A 22421-nucleotide genomic window follows, 5' to 3' on the forward strand; every position below is an offset into this window, starting at 1 on the left:
CACTCACCTCAGCCTCCCAAACGCGCGGGATTACAGGCTGAGCCACCGAGCCCGGCTTGTTTTTTAAGGAAAAAGTTTGCAGACCGTTAGTTTGCAGCACAGTATTTGTTGTTCATTTTAGATAAAGTTGTTTTGAGATCAGTTAATGACATTTTCTGAAAATGAGTAAGTTGTCATTAATGCTTTTTTAACTTTTAAAAACTTTTAACTTTAGAAAAATTTTAACTTTTAAAAATTAAACATTGTTATAATTATTTCTTGTTTTTTTCTGCTGGATATTTATTTTCTTTAGAATTTAAGTTACACTACTTCCCCTATTAAGCAATATAATTTATTTCATGAAATACAATTACACATATACTCTCAATATAGAATTCAGTTGTTAAGCATTTTTGCTGTCAGTGATGAGACAGAGGTAAGCAGGTCTGATTTTAAATGTGTATTCAGATATTTACCAGCTATGTGACCTGAGCGACCTTCCTTATCTTTCTAATATTTACTTTTCTCATCTATACCATGGGGCACTTTCACGATAAGCTTGTAGTGAAGATTAAATAACACAAATTAAGTAGGAGGAAAACCGGGTACAAGGAAAATTGAGAGTGAGTGGAATGGTTGTAAGTAGAAGGAGAGTACTTTATTAAGGGAAAATGGTAAAATATGATACAAGCTGAAAGATCTAATAATTTCCAGGTGGTAAACTAGCTGTTGAATTTGGCAACATGGGAGTGACCTTGACAGGAGCTAATTCAGTATGGGATCAGAGTGGATGTCAGACTGGATACAGGTGAATGAATAAAATGTAAAGAAGTGAGGATAGCATGTTAACACTGTATAGGAATGGGTCTCTAGAATCTAAGCCAAAAGGGCACACCTAGTAGTATGACTCTCCCAAAGGGAGAATTGGGATCAATAGGAGGTTGGGATCACAAAGCTTGTATTTGTTGGCCAGGAAGTGATTCTCATTCAACATCGTGTTGGAAGCTCAGAACTGGCTGAAGTAACAGCATTTTCACCATGGAAATAAACAAATGTTACAAAACGGGACCTGTTTTCTCCCCAGAAAACTGTGGTTAAAACATTAACCACCATACTACTGACATATATGTGAAGTTTTGATAACTATGAAGTTTATGTTAGCCATAAAAGTGGAATTAAAAGCTATATGCTGTTTTTAAGTGACATGGGCAAACGGTGAGAATTGGAAAGAAATAAGAATAAGTTAGAAGTTTCATTTGTTGGGACAGTAGTTTGTAGGAAGAATTTAGTGTTGAATTTCATTAGTGTGGCTATAAGTGTTTGTATAATAAAAATGTAAAAGGGGAGCAGTATGTTGATTAAATTATCTTATTGTAGCCTCATTTTTTGTAACTATTTCTCTTTTTGTGCACTCTCAATAGTGCATCTTCAAAAATCTTGTCAGTATAATCTTATGCAATGGTAGGTTATGCTTAATAATGCCCCAAAAATGTAAAAGACCATTGATTTTATTACATCAACTTCATTTCATCATATCATCTAAATTATATTAAGTAACTAACTGGAAATATACAGTGTCACTTCTATGTTTGAATTTACATTTTATTTCTTGGTAATAGTCTTGACTAAATTAGCTGGTAAAATCTTTTAAATTTGTTCACAAGTAAAAGTATAGCATAACTATTTAATTCTATGAATTATAGTTGTTAGAACTCATTAAAATTCACTATTATCTCATGGAAATATATTAATTTAAGAAACTGCACCTAAAGTTTTATTAATATTTTTCCTATAGAAGGCTATTGACTTTTATATGAGTTTTCAGTGTTTAAAAATTGTATAAATATGATTTTGAAAATACTTTTAAGAGTTTTAAATGATTAGTATTAGAGTTGCAAATATCTAGTAAAGGTTAGCTAACAAAACAGAAAGGAAAATTAGAATTAATAATGTAAGAAGTCATTAAAGAGAAATAGCTATTAGGTTTTAGATATAAGATTTTGGTGTCTAATTTAAATGATAGAACATATGGTAATGCTAAAAAAACAGAAAAAAGTTTCTGTCTAACCTTCAGTGAAACAGAGCATTGTTATTCCAGTACTCTCGTTCAAATACTGCTCTTAAATTCTGGGCAATGCAGTTTAATTCCATTCAGGAAATCAGAAATGTATTGCCTGCCTATTGTGCGCCTGATACTATGCTAAGTGCTGTGTGCAAGGTGAATGCAACTTGTCACTGCTCAGGAGATAAACATGTAAGCAAATAAGAGCAATCTAATATGACAAACATAAAATAGTTAAAAACAAGACAGATTTACTTCACAGTGGGTAGAGACAATTCTATCTTGGTTTATCAGGGAGAGATTTACAGAGGAGTTGATATGTGCATTGGGTTTTAAAGTTTAAATAGAATTTTCTAAGAGAAAAGGCAAATATGAAATGGGGGTAGATGGTCATTCTACACAGTGGGATAAAAGCTTTATATTAGTAGAAACAACCTTTATGGACTATTTGTTATTTGCCAGACACTGCTTGGCTTATACAAAGATGAAAAAGACATACTGCCTTTTCTTAAGAAATTTAGAAGCTACTGAGAAGTTATTATTGTTGATAGGTTTATTAATTGTCCTTCTTTTATAGAGGAAGCATGGTATATTCGAAAGCAATGAATTGAAAAATACATACACTAGGATCTATAACCTTCAAGGTAATGTTAGGAAGATTATGAAATTTTCTGGACTTCTATTTCCCCTAAAAAATGGGGAAAGTAGAGTAATTCATTATTTTCCAAACTGCGCTCAGTGAAGGACCAGATATCCATGGTAATATGTCAGGAAACCTAAGGAGGATGAGAGGGCATATCCAAACGGGTGTGCAGTTGGGTAGTTCGTTTCGTTTCAACCAAACTTTGACTTAATTGGTTTTATAATTGGGAGATCTGTTAGGAAAGAGGATTTATTGCACAAAAGAAGTGTGAACATGAGTAGACTTGATATTTTAATTTCTTAATTAATTTATTCAGTTATTATTTATGTTTCAGGCACTACTCTATGTACCAGAGGCTAAAACAGTTGGAAAACATTTTCCTGAAGTCAAAGAGGTAGCAGGATGCTAGATCATGTAGGGCTTCCAAAGATACTACACAAACTTTAACCTTTACACATGTGAGATGACAGGCCATTGGTTTTGAATCACAGGTAACTTGATCTGACTTACCTTTGGAACATAACTCTTGATGCTGTGTTGAAAAGACTTGTGAGGAATATACATGGATGCAGAGATATCAGATAGGAGGCTAGTGCAATACCTAAGGAGAGCTAATTTGTTTGTACCAAGTTGGTAGTAGTGGAGATGAAGAGAGGTAGTGGTAAAGAAAAAAATTATTCCATGACATTTGTTAAAGCATGGTAGATCAGACTTTATTCAGGATGGTAAGTATAGGGACGACACAATGGAATTTTGCAGTGGGGGAGATTGGGCTTAACTCCAAATACAACATGTGCAAGTGGGAATTTATAGCCAAGGGAATGGGAGGGGGTATCCATGGATAGAGCAAAAATTACTAAGAGGAAACATCAGGATTAAGTGGGGAAGGAGTTTCTGGCTAAACTGACTTAATTCTTGCTGAAGATAGGCCAGGATGATCACACATCCTGGGGGACAAAGAACCTGATCAGATGTTGAGGGTGATCAGATACCAAGGGTGAGGGTTCTTGCTAGACTGACTTAACAGGGTTCTTTGCTAAACCTAGGGTTTACAAGGAGGTGTACACACACACACACACACACACCACACACACACACACACTGAGAGAGAGAGAGAGAGAGAGAGAGAGAGAGAGAGAGAGAAAGAAAGAGAGAAAGAGAGAAAGAGAAAGAGATGTGATTTAAAAGCCGTGAAGCTGGAAAAGATGATTGAGGGAGTGTGTGTTTCTGGGAATAAGAAGGTATCTCAGGATTAAGCCCTGGACTACTCCCACAATTAGAGAGGTATGAGGAAAAAACAACAAAAGTAACTAAGAATAACTGGCCAATGTAGTAGTAAGAAAACCAGAAGAAAAATGATATGCCAGAATCCAATTAAAGAAAGCATTTCAAGAAGTGCTTTTGATGGTGCTGGTTGCTGCTTATAGATCAAATAAGATGATGATTGATAATTAACTACTGGATTTAGCAATGCAAGAACTGGTTACTGGTGTTGGTGACCTTGACAAGAGCACTTTCAATGGAGTGGTGGGGTTGGAAGTCTGAAGTAGGTTCAAGAAAAAACAGAAGGGTGGGATTGGAAATACAGACAGCTGTTTGGAAGGAACAAAACACTGTGAGGAGGAACCAAACACTGGCCTTGTAGCTGGAGAGTGAGCTTGTGGTTTCTCTTTTAAAGATGAGAGATAAGACAGCATATCTATGTTCTTATGGGAATGATCTTGTAGAGATGGAAAATCTGATGATGCAGGACAGAAAAACTGCAATTTCTCCCTGACCCTTAAGTAATGAAGGAAGATGAAATTGAGTGCACTCATGGGTGGGACAACCTCCAAGAGTAGCAGGGAAAATGTGAATATGGGTGCACGTTGGTTGATAAGGATGGTTGGTTCTGAGAATGGTGTTTTGTCTTATGTGATTATTTCTGTTTTCTAGAAGTGGAAAAGGTAGCAGGGCCATTATCTGAAAATCAGAATTGGGAAGGAGTTTAGAGTTCTAAGGATAGAAAATACGTGAAATGCTTATCTGGGAGAGTGGAAGGTGTAATGAACTGATGACATGCAGTAATTATAGCTAAGAGCTATAATAGGAGCTAATTTGCGATTAAGAGCTATAAATTTTAACGTAGACTGTTTAGTGTGGTTTTATGTTGTCCCATAGATGTATTCAACTACCTGGGTCAAAACATGGAGTAGCTTTTAAACTGATTTTAGCTAGCATTTTGGTTTTGCCAAGTGTATATCAAGGAAGGACAGAGGGCAAAAGAGTTTAAAATATTTGCAAGTGTGTAATTTTAATTATGGGCCAGGGAATTTAAACTGTGTGTGGAAGGAAAAACTTAAATGAGAAAAAGGAAACAAAAAGTGGTGGGTTCTATGGATTGTAGCTCTCAGTATGTTACAAGAATTATTTAAATTAGGATACTTTAGGGAATGAGCTTCTTGTTGTCTTTCTTTTCTGTTAGACTGTAACCTCTTTGAAGGTAGAATCTTGTCTCTTTCCTTCACTGTCTTATCCCAGCAATTAGCCTGAAATTTAGCACAAGGTAGATTCTCAGTATGCTTTAGAATAAATGGATTAATGTATGTAACAATAAATGAGTGAATGAATGAAAAATGTTTTAAGATTTCTTTTTGCTCTAATATTGTATGATGTATGTCAGTTATATCTGAGCTTAAGAAAATTCTCTTACTTTAGTTATAAAACTTAGAATGCATTAAATCACACTAATTATAACAAATGAAAGAACTGCTAAGGAAAAGAAATACAATTAGAACCGTATATAAACACAACTTGATAATAATAAATAAGTAGATTTCACACATACCTGTGAAAGCGCATTCTCATGTACCTACTCCTGATTATAAGAGATTCAGGTTAAGTACAGACTAATTTAATATATTTCAATTAATAAGAGAAATATTTACTAAGGCACAATTGATGAATTTACTAATAGATTTTATTCCCACTTACGGGTACTGAATTACTTTTATTTTTAGCCATTTTATATGGCTTCTTAAAATTGTTTAAAATCCATTGCAAAGTAATTACTTAATTAAGAACTATTTTGAATATCACAAATTAAAGACTTTGTATTATGTGATCTTTGAGTTACTAAATAATATCAAATAGATAGGATAACAATAACATAGAAATTAATTTTAGCATAGGATTTAAGAATATGGATTTTGGAGACAGACTGCATGGGTTTTTAATCTTGGCTCTGTTATATCCTAAAGTGACCTTGATCAAGTTATTATACAAATCATGCCCAAAATGTAGTAGCATAAAACAGTACTTTTATGATAAATAATGACTTCATTTATTTGCTTTATTTACAAGGAATTACCCCCAAATGGAATTTCTTTATAAAGAATTATTTATAAAAATTTATTTATAACAAAATTAATTTATAAAAATAAGTTCTTACATGTTTAAACTTCAGTCACTTTTAAAGCACTCTTCATTTGATGCAATACACCTACTGAGACACTCTTTCTACTGCTCAAAACAGTGTTTGAACTTCTCAATTTTGATGTTTTTTAGTGCTTCTACTATTGTTTCACCTCTTTCCTATCAGCAAAATGGTTTCCTTTAAGGACCTTTTTCATCTGAGGAAACAAACAAACAAAAGTTGCTGGGAGCAAGATTGAGTGAATAGGGAGGTGGGACATGGAGGTCATCCCATTTTTGGCCAAAACTGCTGAACACTCTTGAGTGATATGGACAGGTGCCTTGACATGGTGGAAGTACCAGTCACTTGTTTGCTATAACTTGGGACGTTTCTTCCTCGAGTCATGACACAACCTTCTCAAACTTCCACATAAAAACTTTGGTTAACGATTTAATCCGGAGGAAAAAATTCTGAGTGTACTACAAGGGGCCCACCCTCCAAAAGATAATTCTGTTTTTTGGGATGTCCCCCTCGAATTTGTTAAAACATTTAATATTTTCATTATATCTGTAGGTCAGATACTTCATGTGATTTTTATAGGATGACAGTTTCAGAAAAATGAATGGATTTCTTTTATATTGGTTCATAGTTCCCAAGGCACATATCTTATGAGAGTCAGGAGGAAACTATGCTGTCCTTTTAAATATAGCCTCAGAAAACAAAACAGTGTTATTTCCTCTGAATTTTATTGGACCAAGATCTTTCAATAGAAGGAAATATAGACACTGTCCTCTCAGTGGAGGAGTGTCATTGTGACATTATAAAAAGAGCATGTGGAATGGGATATGTAATGGTTCAGCCATATTTGAAAACTACAGTCTTCGAAGTATTCCCCTTGGGAAGCTATGCACCAATGTCAATGCCTTTTCCACCAGTCAAAGCAATTTTGGAACTCTTTTCCTGGAATGGCATCAGAGCTGTTGTCATGTTACCCTTGATGTTCTGATGTCATAAAAATGTCTTCCTTTCAAAATTGTCTTTAACTCGGGTAAAGAAAAAAGTCACTGGGGGCCAGATCAGGTGAGTAGACAAGGTGTTCCAATGCAATTATGTGTCTACTGGCTAAAAACTCCCTCACAGACATTGCTGTGTGGGCTGGTGCATTGCTATGATGCAAGAGCTCCTTCAGAACCATTTTTGCACACAACTTTCTCATGCCAAGATTTCAATTAAGATTTTTCTGTTTCTCTTTCAATGTTTTTTGATCTGCTATGCTTCTCATAGTCAGCTGATGACTGTGATAAACAATTTGAAGAATTTTTGCAATGTTTTTATCAGTTCTGTTTGTTACTGGCCATCCTGACTTCTTTTCATCAGTGAGGCTTTCTCTTCCCTCAGAAAAACATTTAATGTATTTGGACACTGCTTTTTTCTTCATGGTATTATCCCCATAAACTTGGACTAACATGTCTCTGATTTCACTTCCACTCTTGCCAAGTTTAACAAGAAATTTAATGTTTCTTTGTTGCTCTAATTCAAATTCTGATGTTCTTGCAACACCACACAAAAACATGCAATGACAATAATGAATGACACTCAGCAAGATACTACACATATTGACATGAAGACAGCTGTGAGACACTGATATACCAAGGATATGAAACCTTACAGAGTTGTTTGTATGGTGCAGCCAATGTAAGTGCCTGGTGGCAAATTCACAAACTCAATTGTCAGACCTTGTATGGAATGCATGTTGGGCAATGCCAACATCATATAGCCTACGAGTGGAAGAGGAAGGTCAAATACCAAGAAGAGAAATGAGAGGAAAAATAAAAGGGACATATTTGAATTTTCTCCACCTATTTAGAATGAAAGTTAGGATTTTTTTCAAAAAGATGAAGATTATGACACCATCAACATTGTTATGACTCTACAATTTGCAAAGAACTTTTATGACTATTATCCAAATACTCAGCAATCAATGAGATTTCACAATTAATCTCTTGTTACTCAGATGAGAAAATGAGGTCTAATGTATTCAGTAACTTGCTCAATTAACAAAATTGATAAAGAGTGGAGTCAGTATTTTAGCATAGGTTTTCTAGCTTCAGCTATAAAACTGTCACAACATGCTGTGACTTTATAAACATGATTGTGTTAAAAAAATGAGGATGCTGAAGAATGCTTTACATACTATGCAGTTTAATTTTTAAATGTTTATTAACCTAAAATAATAAAAAACAATGTTATAAAATAGTTAATGAACTCTTATTTAATGACTGTAGAAAAAATAGAATATCTAAATTTTTTTTCCTCTAAGTATAGAACACATATGTAATTAAGATAATTTGTTTTTTTACAATAGATGTAAGTAAAGCAGAAAATTTTAATCTAAGATCTGAATCTTTTGATTCTTTTTAGCCAGGTCCTCATATTTAAATATGTTTAACTTCTACAGAATCATTGAATATGAGTTAGATAGAGTTTGGTATCTTTTGTGTAACTCCCTAACTGAATCATTGGTCTTTTCATCGTGCTGACAAGTGGTACTCTTGCCTTTTCTTTGAACACTTCCTGTAATGGGGTGGTGATTGTCTATGAAGGCAGTTAAACATTACTTTTAAATTTTTACTTTGAAATAATCATAACTTTGCAGGATATTACAAAGATAGTACAGTGAGGTCCCATGTATGCTTCCTTCAGTTTCCCCCAGTATAGTACAATGTCAAAACAGAGAAACTGACATTGGAACAATGTCTGTGTATAGTTCCAGGACATCTTATCACATATATGGATTTGTGTAACCACCACTTCTATAAAGATATAGAAAAACTGTGTTACCACAAAGATCTTCCTTATGCTACCTTTTTATAATAACATCCTACTCCCTCCCCACAAACCCTAACCTCTGCCAACTGCTATTTTTTAGGGTTTTTTTAGTGGTTGCTCTAAGTAATATATTACATATATGCAGCTTATCACACTCTACTAGTGTTGACATTTAACTAGTTAGAGTGAAATGTAAAATCCTTATATCATTTAATTTTATCTTCCACTTTCTCTCATAATGAAAATGTCTTGTTTTCTTTATATAAGTTGAAAACCACAACAGACAATGTATATTTTGTACTTCAAACATCAAGCATAATTTTAAAACTCCAGTGGAGAAGGAAAGTCTAATGTATTTACTCATATTTTTGCTTACTGTGTTGTTTATTCCTTTGCCATACTTCCAGATTCCTTCCTTATTGTTTTCATTTTGTTTCCAGAACTTCCTTTATCCATTCTTTTAGGGTAGGTCTGCTGGTGACAAAATCTTTTATTTTCCTTTGTCTGACAATGTTTTTATTTCTCATTCATTTCTGAAAGACAATTTCATCATATTTAGAATTCAGGTTGACATTTATTTTATTTTAGTAGTTAAAAATATTATGCCACTTCCTTCTGGCCTCCAAGATTTCTGATGAGAAATCTGCTGTCATTCTCTTGTTTTTTCCTTTTAGGTAAGGTGGTGTTTTTCTCTTGCTGCTTTCTTTATATATATATATCTAAGATCTGAATCTTTTGATTCTTTTTAGCCAGGTCCTCATAGTTTTTAGTTGGATTATGATGCATCTTGGCACAGATTTTCTTGGATACTTCTTGTTTAGGTTTAGCTTCTTGAATCTGTAGGCTCATATTTTTTACTAAATTTGGAAAATTTTTAGTCATTATTTCTTTGAATACTTTTTAGGCTCTATTTACTTTCTTCACTCCTTTTGTATCCACAATGACATGAATGTTAGACCCCTTAGGTCCCTGAATCTCTGTTTGCTTTATTTTATTTTTAAGTACTTTTTGTCTTTCTGATTGGGTAATTTCTCTTGTATTGTCTTCAAGTTTATTGAGCCATTCCTTTGTCCTCTTCACTGTGCAACTGAGCCCATCAATTTGCTTTTTCTATTCCAGTTATTTTTCAGTTCTGAAATTCCCATTTGTGTGTGTGTGTGTGTGTGTGTGTGTGTGTGTGTGTGTGTGTGTGTATCTTCTAATTCCTGTACTAGAACTAGAAAGCCCATTTGTAAAGTTACTTTAAGAATAGTATTTAATCTTAGTTGTGCTCTTTGAAACTACACAAAATAAGAATATTAAGTGATAAGTATTATCTCTGTACCAATAGTCATAATCATTTAGGACTATTTTCTGTATAATTTGCATTCAGTATCTTATTATATTCTTACAATGACACTAAGTTTTACTCATTCAACCAGTGTTTACTCAGTACCTATCATTTATGGCACTCTTTTTGTTCACCAGATGTTTCTGCTTTAGCTTCAAATGGTTAAGCAGCCTATTTCCTTGTTTACAGAGGAAAGAACTACATTTCTGCCTTTCTGGTAGGTTGCAAACAGCAGAAAAAGAGAAAGTGTGAGCTGAATTTTCTTTTTTTTTTGAGTTGGAGTCTCACTCTGTTGCCCAGACTGGAGTGCAGTGGCCGCTCCCGGCCACCGCAGCCTCGACCTGCTGGGCTCCGGCGATCCTTCCGCCTCAGCCTTCCGAGGAGCCGGAACTACAGGCATGCGCTACCACGCCCGGCTGATTTTGATTTATTGTAGAGATGAGGTCTCGCTGCCCAGGCGGGTCTCGAACCCGCGGGCTCAGGCAGTCCACTCACCTCAGCCTCCCAAAGGCGTGGGATGACAGGCTGAGCCACCGAGCCCGGCCTGAATTTTCTTACCTTCACATAAACAGTTAAGATTTTGACTCACAGTTTCCATACTATTTTTTCTCTAATTCACAGGTTTGCCAATGCTTTGTTGTGAAACAATAATGTTCTTTGAAAGGACTATAGGTTTTCTGAGACACAAATATTCTTAGCTTTTAGGGTAGGCATCCACCCATAAGAATCCCCTGAGCTGGTTATCTCCATTTATCCCAGTGTGTTTTACTAATATGATAATTGTTAATTTTTGCCACGAAAAAGCTTGGGAAGCACTTCTCTAGTACACAGGCTAAAGAATGGGGTTATTGCATTTTGTGTGTGTTAGATGATACAGCTGAATCCTCCTTTATAAATAAACTTATTAAAAGAATTGTCTCCACTAATTCTCAGACATTTGTGTGCCCATAAGCACCTGGAAGGTTTGTTTAAACATAGATTGCTAGGCTCCACCAACAGAGTTTCTGATTCATTAGGTCTAGGGTGACACCCAAGAATGTATATTTCTTTTCTTTTTTTGTGTTGGAGTCTCATTCTGTCGGCCACCCCAGCATCGACCTGCTGGGTTCCAGCGATCCTTCCGCCTCAGCCTTCCAAGTAGCCAGAACTACGGCCCCATGCTACCATGCCTGGCTAATTTTTTGTTTGTTTATTGTAGAGATGAGGTCTTGCCATGTTGTCCGGTCTGGTCTCGAACCCCGGTGCTCCAACAATCCGCTCACCTCAGCCTCCCAAAGATTACAGGCTGAACCATCGAGCCTGGCCAAGAATGTATATTTCTAACGGTTGCTGATGAAGCTATTTTGGGGATTTAACTTTGAGAATTATTAGTTACACAGTTTTTCTACTTTTTCTTTGGTTCTTCAGTTACTTCAAAATGATTTTAATTTTCTCATTGTATTGAAAATGTTCTTTCGTACATTTTTCTAATATCCATGATTGCCAAATCAAACTTTTCAGTTCTTCATCTTATTTCATACGTAGAAATTATTCAATATAGTTGATTCCCCCCCTCCACCTTTTTTAAGGGAACGCTCTTTCATTTGGTTTGGAAACCTCCCTCTGTCTTCCTCCTACCCTTCATTTTTCCTTTTTCCTCTGCAGTCTCTGTCTCAATATTTTTTTTTCAATCAAACCTAAATGCTAGAATTCAGTTTGAGTTCTTTTCATACCTTATTTTACCTTCTGTCCCTAAATGATCTCACTTACTCCCATCTGTATGCTAATAATTGCCAATTTATGTCTCCAGATCAAAACTTCTTTTTAAGTTTTATTACAGCTTGACTGATTGTTTTTGTATATGTTCATTTGTTTCAAATAATATATCCAAAATCAGTCACCATAATTAATAAACTAAGATGCACATTTTTATTATTTTAGTATCTGAAACTTATGAATCTTATAGTTAATGGCATCTTAGATTCTATGAAATAGAATATTTCTCTTTTACCCTTTCCCTAACAAAAAGTGCTCTTCCTCCAGTCTTCTCTATCTCTTATATTGTCTTTTCTTTTTTATTCGATTGTTAGTGCCAGAAACCTTGAAGTTAATCTTGACTCTACAGTCTTTTTTTAACACTGTTTTTCCTATCTCAAAAACATCTCTCAATTTCCTATTCTCCTACCCTGTCTGCTGCCATCGCCTTTGTTCAAGCCATAATTGACTTTCCCAAGGATTATTGTAAATGCCTTTCACTTCTTGTTGTCGTCCATCCTAGTCTCTATATAGTACTTAGAATCATCATTTAAAAATGTTAATCAGATCATGTCACCAATTTACTTAAAATCCTTCAATGATTGAAATTTATAATATTTAATATTAGCGAAGAAGATCTAAGTTGGTCTGTGTTTCCTTGCCAGTCTTGCTTAACACTATAATCTCTTTCATTCCTTTTGGTTTAGATACCCTAGTGTTACTTCAGTTCTTTTACAGTATCAGGTTGATACTTCTTCAAGCGCTTCTCCCTCCAGTTTTCATCTGCCTGTCTCCTTGTCTATTAGTTTACATCTTTCAGTTTTCATCTTAAACATTATTACTTTAGAGTGTTTGCTGACCTCAAAATCGAAATTAGGTCTTGTTATACACTCTCAGTGTTTTGCACTTTCCTATATGATGATTTGTTATGCTTATCCCTACTCTGTTTCATTGTATTTCCCCTCACAGTAGGGCTTAGCACAATACCTAGCAAGTAGAAGGTATTCTGTAAGTATTTTTAGATACATGAAAGTATAAATAGAATTTTAAAAGATATATATGCACGTATAGACTAAAAAGAGATTTAAGATGAAAATATTTTATATTTTCAAATATAAAGCAAATAAGCACATAAGTTTTGGGAAATGGATATATAGTCTTATTTACCAGTTACATCAACTGTCTGACAAAATTATCTTTTTAATATACTTTTTATAAGGATGATTTCTAAAAATTGTTTCAAAGTAATATTAAGCAATTAATGATATTAAAGGTTATTTTATTTTTATTAACAGATATTGAGTGAATCTATTCTGTCATTTCATATAATATTAATCTTTCATGTAACCAATTTTTTTAACCACCCAAAATTTTTAGGAGATTTTAGCATGATAAAGAATATCATATTGCCTTCTAAAAACAACATTTAATTATTTGGCTTTTAAAAATAGTGGTTATGGGACAACCCCCTTTGGGTCCCCTCCCACTGTGGGAGCTTTTCTGTCTTCTTAATAAATCCTGCTTTCAAAAATATGTGGTTATTGTCAAACCACTGTTTATTATTTTAATGTCCCTTAATATTTGGAGAAAAAACTCATGTCTTTAGACCAGCATGGAAAAAAAAAGTAGCATGAATAACAGACATAGCTGACAGTCTTTTTTTTTTCAGTGTATACATGTTTTTGTTGTTGTTTCTATTTCTGTTTATTAGTCTTTTCTTGCAGGACTTTTGTTCTGTAGGTCTGCCTAGACTGCATAAGCCTTATAGTCTGCATTCTATAAATTTTACTCATTTGGAATACTAGGTTTCTCTTGTTATATATAATGAGTGGTATGGACAAAGTTCTTGAAATCAGACAGGATTACACAGTTTAAAATGTTTATAATGTCTCTGTCTGTCCCTCTTTCGCTGTCTCCTTTACTGCGCTCTTTTGTCTGACTCTCACAGGAGACATGGATTACAACTGGTTGGATCATACGTCTTGGCATAGCAGTGAGGCATCCCCAATGTCTTTGGTGAGACATGTGGAGCCTTACTATTTAATTTCCGTTATCATTTCATTTTTCCTTTTTTATTTACACCTTTGCATGTTTTCTTTTTTGTATCTTTTTTTTTTTTTTTTATCCCACACCTGTAGGGGACAGTCAAAAGGGAAAAAGAAAAACTAGTGAGCAGGCAGTTTTGTCGGACTCTAACACCAGGTCTGAGAGACAAAAGAAAATGATGTACTTTGGTGGCCACTCTTTGGAAGAGGATTTGGAATGGTCTGAACCTCAGATTAAGGATTCTGGGGTAGATACGTGTAGTAGCACAACCCTTAACGAGGAGCATAGCCATAGTGATAAGGTACTGAGATTGTGGAGCCTGCCTTTTAACCTGCTCATTTGGTCTTCGTTTGCTCTCTGTCACTCATTAAAACAGAACATAATAAAAAGGACAGGGCATTTCAAGGGTCAATGTAGCATTTCTTAAGGTGCAGAAAAGAAAAACAAAACAAAACCAACCAACCAAACAAACCAAAAAACTTCTTACTTGCTTTGCTGTTTTTATTCTTTGATGGCATACCAAAAAAATAAGTAAATGAAAATAAAACTTAGGAACAAAGGAATGTTTTGTCCATGGTTGCATGAGAGAACTTTATAATGTTATTATATACCACAAATAATAAACAATTTTTTTGGATTGGCTTATTTGATTGCTTGTATATATTTTCCTTGGGATGAAAATTAAATTATTAATAGTTTGAATCCCAGGCAAAAGGGAGATAATTGGGTCTGTTTGCAAAGAAAAAGTTGTTTTTCTTTTTTCCCTTTCACTGTCATTTTGCTCTTTTGTTTTATTGCCATAGCATTCTAATGTAGTATTAATTAGTATTAGAGCCATTGCCATCTGCTTTGATATTTATTATTTTTGCTTTTAGTGTAGTGGAACTTTTGAAATCTTTTTACCATATAGATGTGACTGAATAGAAACTGTCTTTTTTCTGCTAAATTTTGCATGAAGATATGCATGTTACTTTTAGATAATTGTGAAACTACTATGATTACACAAATCATTTACTTTGCTATTTAGCATATCATTCATAATGGAATGGTGTCTTTACTTATAAAGGCTTTGGTTTTGCCCTGAGAAAGAAATAAACTATAATGTTTTCAAGGTTATTTAACAATGAATATCGTCAAATTATCTAGTAAAGGTAATAAGATCAAAGACCTGAAAGAATCAGGAAAGAACCTCCAATAAGTGAGAAGTGTCATCTATTCTCCCTTTTAAATGAAACCTATTTCCCCCAGGCAGATTTAATTGAAAAGTTATTTGGTCTTGTGTACTTTGTAATTATTTTAACATAAAGCCCTATTCAAAAAATCCTTCATCCTAAGTTCAAATTTCATGTTTTTAATATGATTTGAATTGTTAATTATTTTTATTTTTTGGAGACAGAGGACTCTCTCCCTGTTACCTAGGATGGAGTGCAATGGCATGATTGTAGCTCACTACAGCCTTGAACTCCTGGGCTCAAGTGATCCTTCCACTTTAAACTCCCAAGTAACTAAGACTATAGGCATGTGCCATGATACCCGCTTCACTCAAAACTGGTGGGCTCACGCGATCCTCCTGGGGTTACAGGCATGAGCCACTGGTCCTAGCCTGATCTTTTAACTTTTACTGCAATACATGCCTTCAAAACCTAAGTGTTTGAAGAAGAAATTTTCATTTTTAGATGAGTTCAACTGTATAGAATTTCAATCTATCTTTTCTGCCTGTGAATTTTTAGTTTTCAGCATGTACAAAATTAGAATTTGTATGTATTTTTTAAAATTCTCAGATTTTGTAGAACTATATAACTTCAGTATTGTGTCAGAGAAGTATAAGAATTGTAAGTAATTGGATTTTGAAAAACCTTGAAATTTTAAAATTGAGGTTATAAGCATAATATAGTAAGCTCCTATGATCAGTGTCTTGGAACAAAAACTGGCTTTGTGTAATCATAAACTTTGGAATTCTGAAGTTTAGAGAGATTATAATCAGAGATCATTTTGTAAAATTATAAATAAAGGCATTAATTTTCTTTTGTTTGTTGATGCAATATGTCAGCACCCTGTGACCTGGCAGCCATCTAAAGATGGAGATCGTTTAATTGGTCGCATTTTATTAAATAAGCGTCTAAAAGATGGAAGTGTACCTCGAGATTCAGGAGCAATGCTTGGCTTGAAGGTATGTAATAAAATGTATGATATTCTGACTCTATACTCTTTTATAGATTTACCAGAAAAGCAAAATATATAATGATTCTTTCTACCTATATCAATTTAGTGGGATATTTGTCTATTGTCAAGAATTTGCAAGTATCTGCACTCATTATTTACAACTTTTCATGTTGCCAGTGTTATGTAACAATTTGCCATTATTCCACAATAATACTTATGTATATAATTATGGAAAGACATTAAAAGTAATCTGATTACGATGAATTTGAATCCTATATACAGTGCTCAAACCTATTTTACCCATATACTTTGTTCTTTAAGTTGATACTTATGTTTATATTAAAATTATAGTCTGGAAACTCAAAAATAATTATGTTAGGAAATTAAATGTAAATATTGATTTATGTTTTACTATAAAATGCCAGAAAACTATTTGGTAAATATACACATAGAGCTCTGTTTGGTTTTTGTGCATCTAGTATGACCAATTAAAAACTGAAATGAAAAAAGTAAATGTCTTAGAGTTAAACCATTGCTACAGAAGTTGTCCTGTAGAATGTAGCAAGTAAGAGTTATTAGGAAGCTTTGGGTGTATGTGGAACTGGGCTACTAACATTTATTGGTTGGCAACCATGTGTCTTACTCTCATCTGAGCATTTTACATCTGTCATCTTTTTAACACATCAAATAAATGAGAAATAGGGTTAGAGAGGTGCTGTAACTTGCCCATGGTCACAACGATATGGTGATAATGGTGGGATTCACTTATGTATATATTTATTTAGTTAACTAGTTATATATTTAGAGGGCATGGGTTCAGGTTTCTTACATGCTGTATTGCACAGTGGTAAAGTCTGGGCTTTCAGTGTACTCATCACCCAAATTTTTTGAGTCTCACTCCTACTCAGACTCCCGGCTTTCATAGTCTCCAATATCTTTTATTCCATTCTGTATGTCTATGTGTACCCATTGTTTAGCCCTCACTTATAAGTGAGAACATGCAGGGTTTGGTTTTCTGTTTCTGAGTTATTTTACTTACAATAATGACCTCCAGTTCTATCCATGTTGCTGCAAGACAGGATTTCATTCTGTTTTTTATAACTGAGTAGTATTCCATGGTGTGTATACATACACATTTTCTTTATCCAGTTGTCCACTGATGTACACTTAAAGTGACTCCATATCTTTACTATTGTGAATAGTGCTGTGATAAACATACTAGTGCAGGTGTCTTTTTAATATAATAATTTGTTTTTCTTTGGGTAGATAACCAGAAGTGGAATTGATGTGTTGAATGGTAGTTCTATTTTTAGTTCTTTAAGAACTCTCCATACTGTTTTTCATAGAGTTTGTTCTAATTTACATTCCCAGATGGTGGGATTTAAATCCAGATTTGTCCATTGCAGTTGTACGTACCTGTAGTCCCAGTTACTTAGGAGGCTGAGGGGGGAGGATTGCTTGAGCCCAGGAGTTCAAGTCCAACCCGGGCAACATAGTGAGATCTCTCCAGTATATTGTTAAATAGAATTAGGGAGTCTTGGCTTGAATTCCAATTATAGCAGTTACTAGCTACTTGACGGGCAAATACATTTCTCTTAGCGTCAAATTTTGTATGTGTTCAATGAAGATAACTGAATTGTTATAATGTGATTAAATAAATCAATATACAAACATTTAGTATAGTGCCTGGCATGCAATAATATTTCATAATAATTAGAGTCAGTATAATATGATTAAAGTTTGTTAAACTAAGAAAGTTTAAAAATATTTACATAAGGGTATAAATTCATAAGAGGAATGCATTAATATTTGAAATCAAACGTAGGACTAAGTAGTTAAATTAACTGAATTGTGGCTGAGTGTGATTCACTGTAATAATGGAATAAATGCATAGAATAAGATAATTCTGTGACCTTGACTTCAGATACCTTTTGCTTGGTTTAGGAGGAAAAAACAGTTCATTTTTGTTGATGAAATTAGTAGCTAGTGTTTGCTTCTCTTGCTATAAAGTTGAGATGTTTATTGAGTGGCAGTTTGTCATAATCAAAGCATTAATTTTGTAAGAGATCCACATCTTACAGATATACACGACTCCACAGCATTTTTCCTAACATCTGTTTTCTTTTTTCTTAAAGATATATCTGAATAGAAACATACATATAGAATAATTGAGATGCAGATGGTCTAAAGTTTATATTACTTCTGATAAGATTAAGTACATTTTTATAATTTTCTCCAGAAAGATCCATAAGCACTATGTACATTATCAATGTGCCTAAAAGATTGCTAACAGAAATTTGGTGGTTTACCATAATTATATTAAAAGAAGAAAATATTTTTATTATAATATTTTAAATCTATCACTAAAAAGAATGCTTATATAATTATGCAGTACTAAAAAATATATTTTTGGAAAGAAATATAATTCTGTAATAGGGGAAGAAATTACAAACTGTCAAGTTGTTTGTAAGATATGCAACATTTTCAACAAGTCATGGATTAAATTGCAAAACATTTGGAATATGTAAATAAGAGTTAGCTCTTAGGACACATACTTAGTTTCTAATAGCAACAGTAAATTATTTAAGAAATGATCTTAAGTACATTAAATTACTGTTTTAGGTGCTGCAAATTGTTCTAGATATTTTTTTTACTTGATCTTTAACTATGTTCCTTTTAATAATATGCCTGTTTTAATACTTTCCTCTTTTAAACAGGTTGTAGGAGGAAAGATGACTGAATCAGGTCGGCTCTGTGCATTTATTACTAAAGTAAAAAAAGGAAGTTTAGCTGACACCGTAGGACATCTTAGACCAGGTAGAGTTTTGCCTTTGATTGTTTACTCTTAAATTGTTGCATTTAAGTAGTTACAAAAGAGTTATCCTCATTTATAAGTTATTTGACGAGTAACAAAAAGGTCATTTAACTTAGATATAAATCTTTATTCATTAATGGAAAGTTATAACTATTGGCCGGGTGCAATGGCTTGCGCCTGTAATCCCAGCACTTTGGGAGGACTGCTTGAGCCCAGGAGTTTGAGACCAGCCAAGACAACATAGTGAGACTTTGTCTCTGCTAAAAATAAAAAAAATAATGAGCTGGGCATGGTGATGATCACCTGTATCCCCAGTGAGCTGCAGTGAGCCATGATCATACCAATGCGCTTCAGCCTAGGTGACAGGGTAAGAGTCCAACTCCGAGGAAAACAAAGAAAAAAGTTATAATGATTATTTCTTGAGTTATAGTAGATAAAATAATTTTTATATTTACTGATCTTATTTTTTTACTGATGGATATTCTAATCTGTATCTAATATTAACCTTTCTTATTTTCCATAATCCTTATTTTTTTTCTAAAAACATTCCGACATAGTTTAGAAAACAAACTTTATGGATAAATGCATGATTCTTAATACATGTCACCCCTTATCTCTTTGGTAATGGATACTATTGGAGAGATCCTTGAGTGCCATGGAGAAGATTCATCAGGATACTAAATACTAAGCTTTTCACAAGAGAGTTTAGCAGAAACTCTTGAAAGAAAAGTAGGTGCTCAGTTGCATATATATTGAGAAACCTAATGTACAAAGTCATAAAATCTTTAAAGTGGCTACTGATTTTAATAGTTGTCTAGAATTAGAATTTCTATTTAAAAAAATTACATTGAGACAACTTTTGTGTAATTTTATTTCCTTCTGACCATTGTACTTTTCTGTGAGATATACTGATCATCCTGGTCATCAAATTTTGTGTGTCTGGAGCTATTCTTTTCGTGTTTCTTATTCCATAATGGTCATTTTATTCTGTGGAATTTATTGAAACTTAAGATTGTTTTATTTTAAGTGCATTTTATGGGATTAGGTTTTCTTTCTAATATTGTTATTACTGACACACACTGTAGGTGATGAAGTGTTAGAATGGAATGGAAGGCTATTGCAAGGAGCCACATTTGAGGAAGTATACAACATCATTCTAGACTCCAAACCTGAACCACAAGTAGAGCTTGTTGTCTCAAGGCCTATTGGGTAAGTTGGTTTCAGTTCTTTGCATATGTGTACAGATGACTACTATTGAACAATTTGTAATATGAAATCCAAACATGTCTGGTTGCTTTATGAAAATAAATTATTTTGTAGACAACACCTTCTTCTACTTCTTTATCAAAAACACTTCCCCAAAAATCATGCCAGCTCTTTATCTGATCATGATAGAATATACATTTACAAAATAAGAAATATTTAGGTGTTTAGTCAGTTTTATTATTACAACACCTTAGTAGATGGCTTATAGGCATGAGTAGATAAGCTTCATAAGCTTTGTTTCTCAAGGTAAAAATGACAATCAACTGTAATCTAAAAATTTTACATACATTTTTCAAAATGGAGATTTTAACAAAGGAAAGAAGAAATATAATTTCTAGATAGAGGGAAGAGTTTAAGGAAAAATAGAACATTTTTAAAGAAAGGTGGGTAAACAGACCAAAAATAGGTAAACACTAAAGTACTCTTTGGTTTTGCAATTTATACCTATAATTCATAATATTTATGCATTTAATATAATGCCTATGGATTAAATTGACAGTTTCCAAAAGTTGGAAAAATATAATCTTTTCACCTAAATTATATTGCTAATTAAATATTATGACAGTAATTTCTTTATAAGAAACTTATATTCTATGTCAGTGTAAAAGATAGACTTATTTCCAAGTAAAAGCATCAGAAAAATATATAAACTAACAGTGAATTATGAAGTGCAGATTTCTAGGGTGGAGCCTACAGAAATTCTTTTTTATTAAAAATAACATCCGATTTTCATTCATTTAGGAAACTACTGGGTTGTATTGTTTTTACCTCTTTTTTAAAATACTAGAGAAAATTACCTAGGTTGGTAGCTTAGTTGTATTGAAATCTTTCTTCCAAAGTATTGAATCTGGCACGTGAACTTCTATTCACTTTTTGCTTTATTATTTAATAGTTTTGAAAAATAGTAAAACTGCAGTGTATCAACGTAGAGCATTAATCAAACATACTGTTTTATATTAAAGGATCTTCATCATATTTTTTTAACATTTTAAAAAATTTACAGTCTATGTAATTTTCTGAATGACCTTAGTCATTATTATTTACCCCTCATGTCAAATCTCAAATAAAAATGTACATTTATTTTTGTGGTAAGTTCAGTTGCAAGGTAATTCAGTGAGTTCATATAAGATATATGTTTGCCGTTTTCTCAATGATGTTATATTTTAAGTTTCGATCACAATCTTAATATTTTAATTTTGCTTACAGTTCAGAGTTATTGATTTAGAACAGCAAGTAAACACAAAGGGTAGAATAGAATTAAGATGTATCATAAAACTTATCTTGTTGAATATAAAATTTTTATAATGGATATTTGTATAATAAAGCATATAAAAATAGTCTTTGTTATTATAAGTCTGCTACAAATGTTTATGAATTTTAATTCCTTTTAAATAGTTGGAGTTAACCCAAAATACTTTTATTATTAATAAGTACTAAGGCTTATTGGCTTCTTATTTACATAATGGTACCACAATACACAGTTTTCTTCATTTTATAGTGTCCCATTATACTATAGGTTGATGACAATAAAAATTCCAATTGTATTGTTGAAGCAGTTTCTTACTGTCTTTTTTTTTAAATAATTTCAGAGATATACCTAGAATACCTGATAGCACACATGCACAACTGGAATCCAGTAAGTTTCATTTATTCTAGAAGAAAATGCTATCAATAATGTCATGAATATGAGTTTAAATGAAGTATTTTGTCTATTAATGAGAAATAAGAAGTATGACAACCTTGTTATCAAGTATATAATCATATCAAGTGGAAACTTTACTATATTTCATGTCACTGTAGGAGAAAGCACAAAATTATATAATATCACAAGGTTTTGTGTGTTTGTGTGCTTGTTTTAAGAGTCAGGGTGTTACTCTGTTGCCTAGGCTGGAATGCAGTAGTGCTATGAGAGCTCAATGCAACCTCAAACTCCTAGGCTCAAGAAATTCTCCTACCTGAGACTCTTAAGTACCTAGGACTGCAGGCACATGCTACCATGCCTGGCTAATTTTTTAAAATTTATTTGTTTTTAATTAAATGATGAGGTCTTGTTATATTGCCCAGGCTATTCTTGAACTCCTGACCTCAAGCAATCCTCCTGCCTTGGCCTTCCAAAGTGCTGGGATTATGTGCATGAGTCACTGTGTCTGGCCTAACATT

The 22421-nt window shown here is 33.3% G+C and overlaps 1 protein-coding gene across 1 annotated transcript in view; it reads left to right on the plus strand.

Moving 5' to 3' along the window:
* LOC103257309 (regulating synaptic membrane exocytosis protein 2) overlaps positions 1–22421 on the plus strand; it is a gene marked incomplete at its 3' end in the record, with an annotated part of 156620 nt that overhangs the window by 106311 nt on the left and 27888 nt on the right. Inside the window, exons 3-7 of the mRNA XM_008055033.2 lie at positions 14110–14318; positions 16068–16187; positions 18898–18997; positions 20081–20204; positions 21851–21897. Of these exons, the coding sequence (XP_008053224.2) occupies positions 14110–14318; positions 16068–16187; positions 18898–18997; positions 20081–20204; positions 21851–21897 (600 nt within the window). The remainder of the gene's footprint in view (positions 1–14109; positions 14319–16067; positions 16188–18897; positions 18998–20080; positions 20205–21850; positions 21898–22421) is intronic.

This window comes from Carlito syrichta, unplaced genomic scaffold, assembly GCF_000164805.1.
Source record: "Carlito syrichta isolate Samal-C Ts95f unplaced genomic scaffold, Tarsius_syrichta-2.0.1 Scaffold301637, whole genome shotgun sequence".
NCBI classification, from domain to species: Eukaryota; Metazoa; Chordata; class Mammalia; order Primates; family Tarsiidae; genus Carlito; species Carlito syrichta.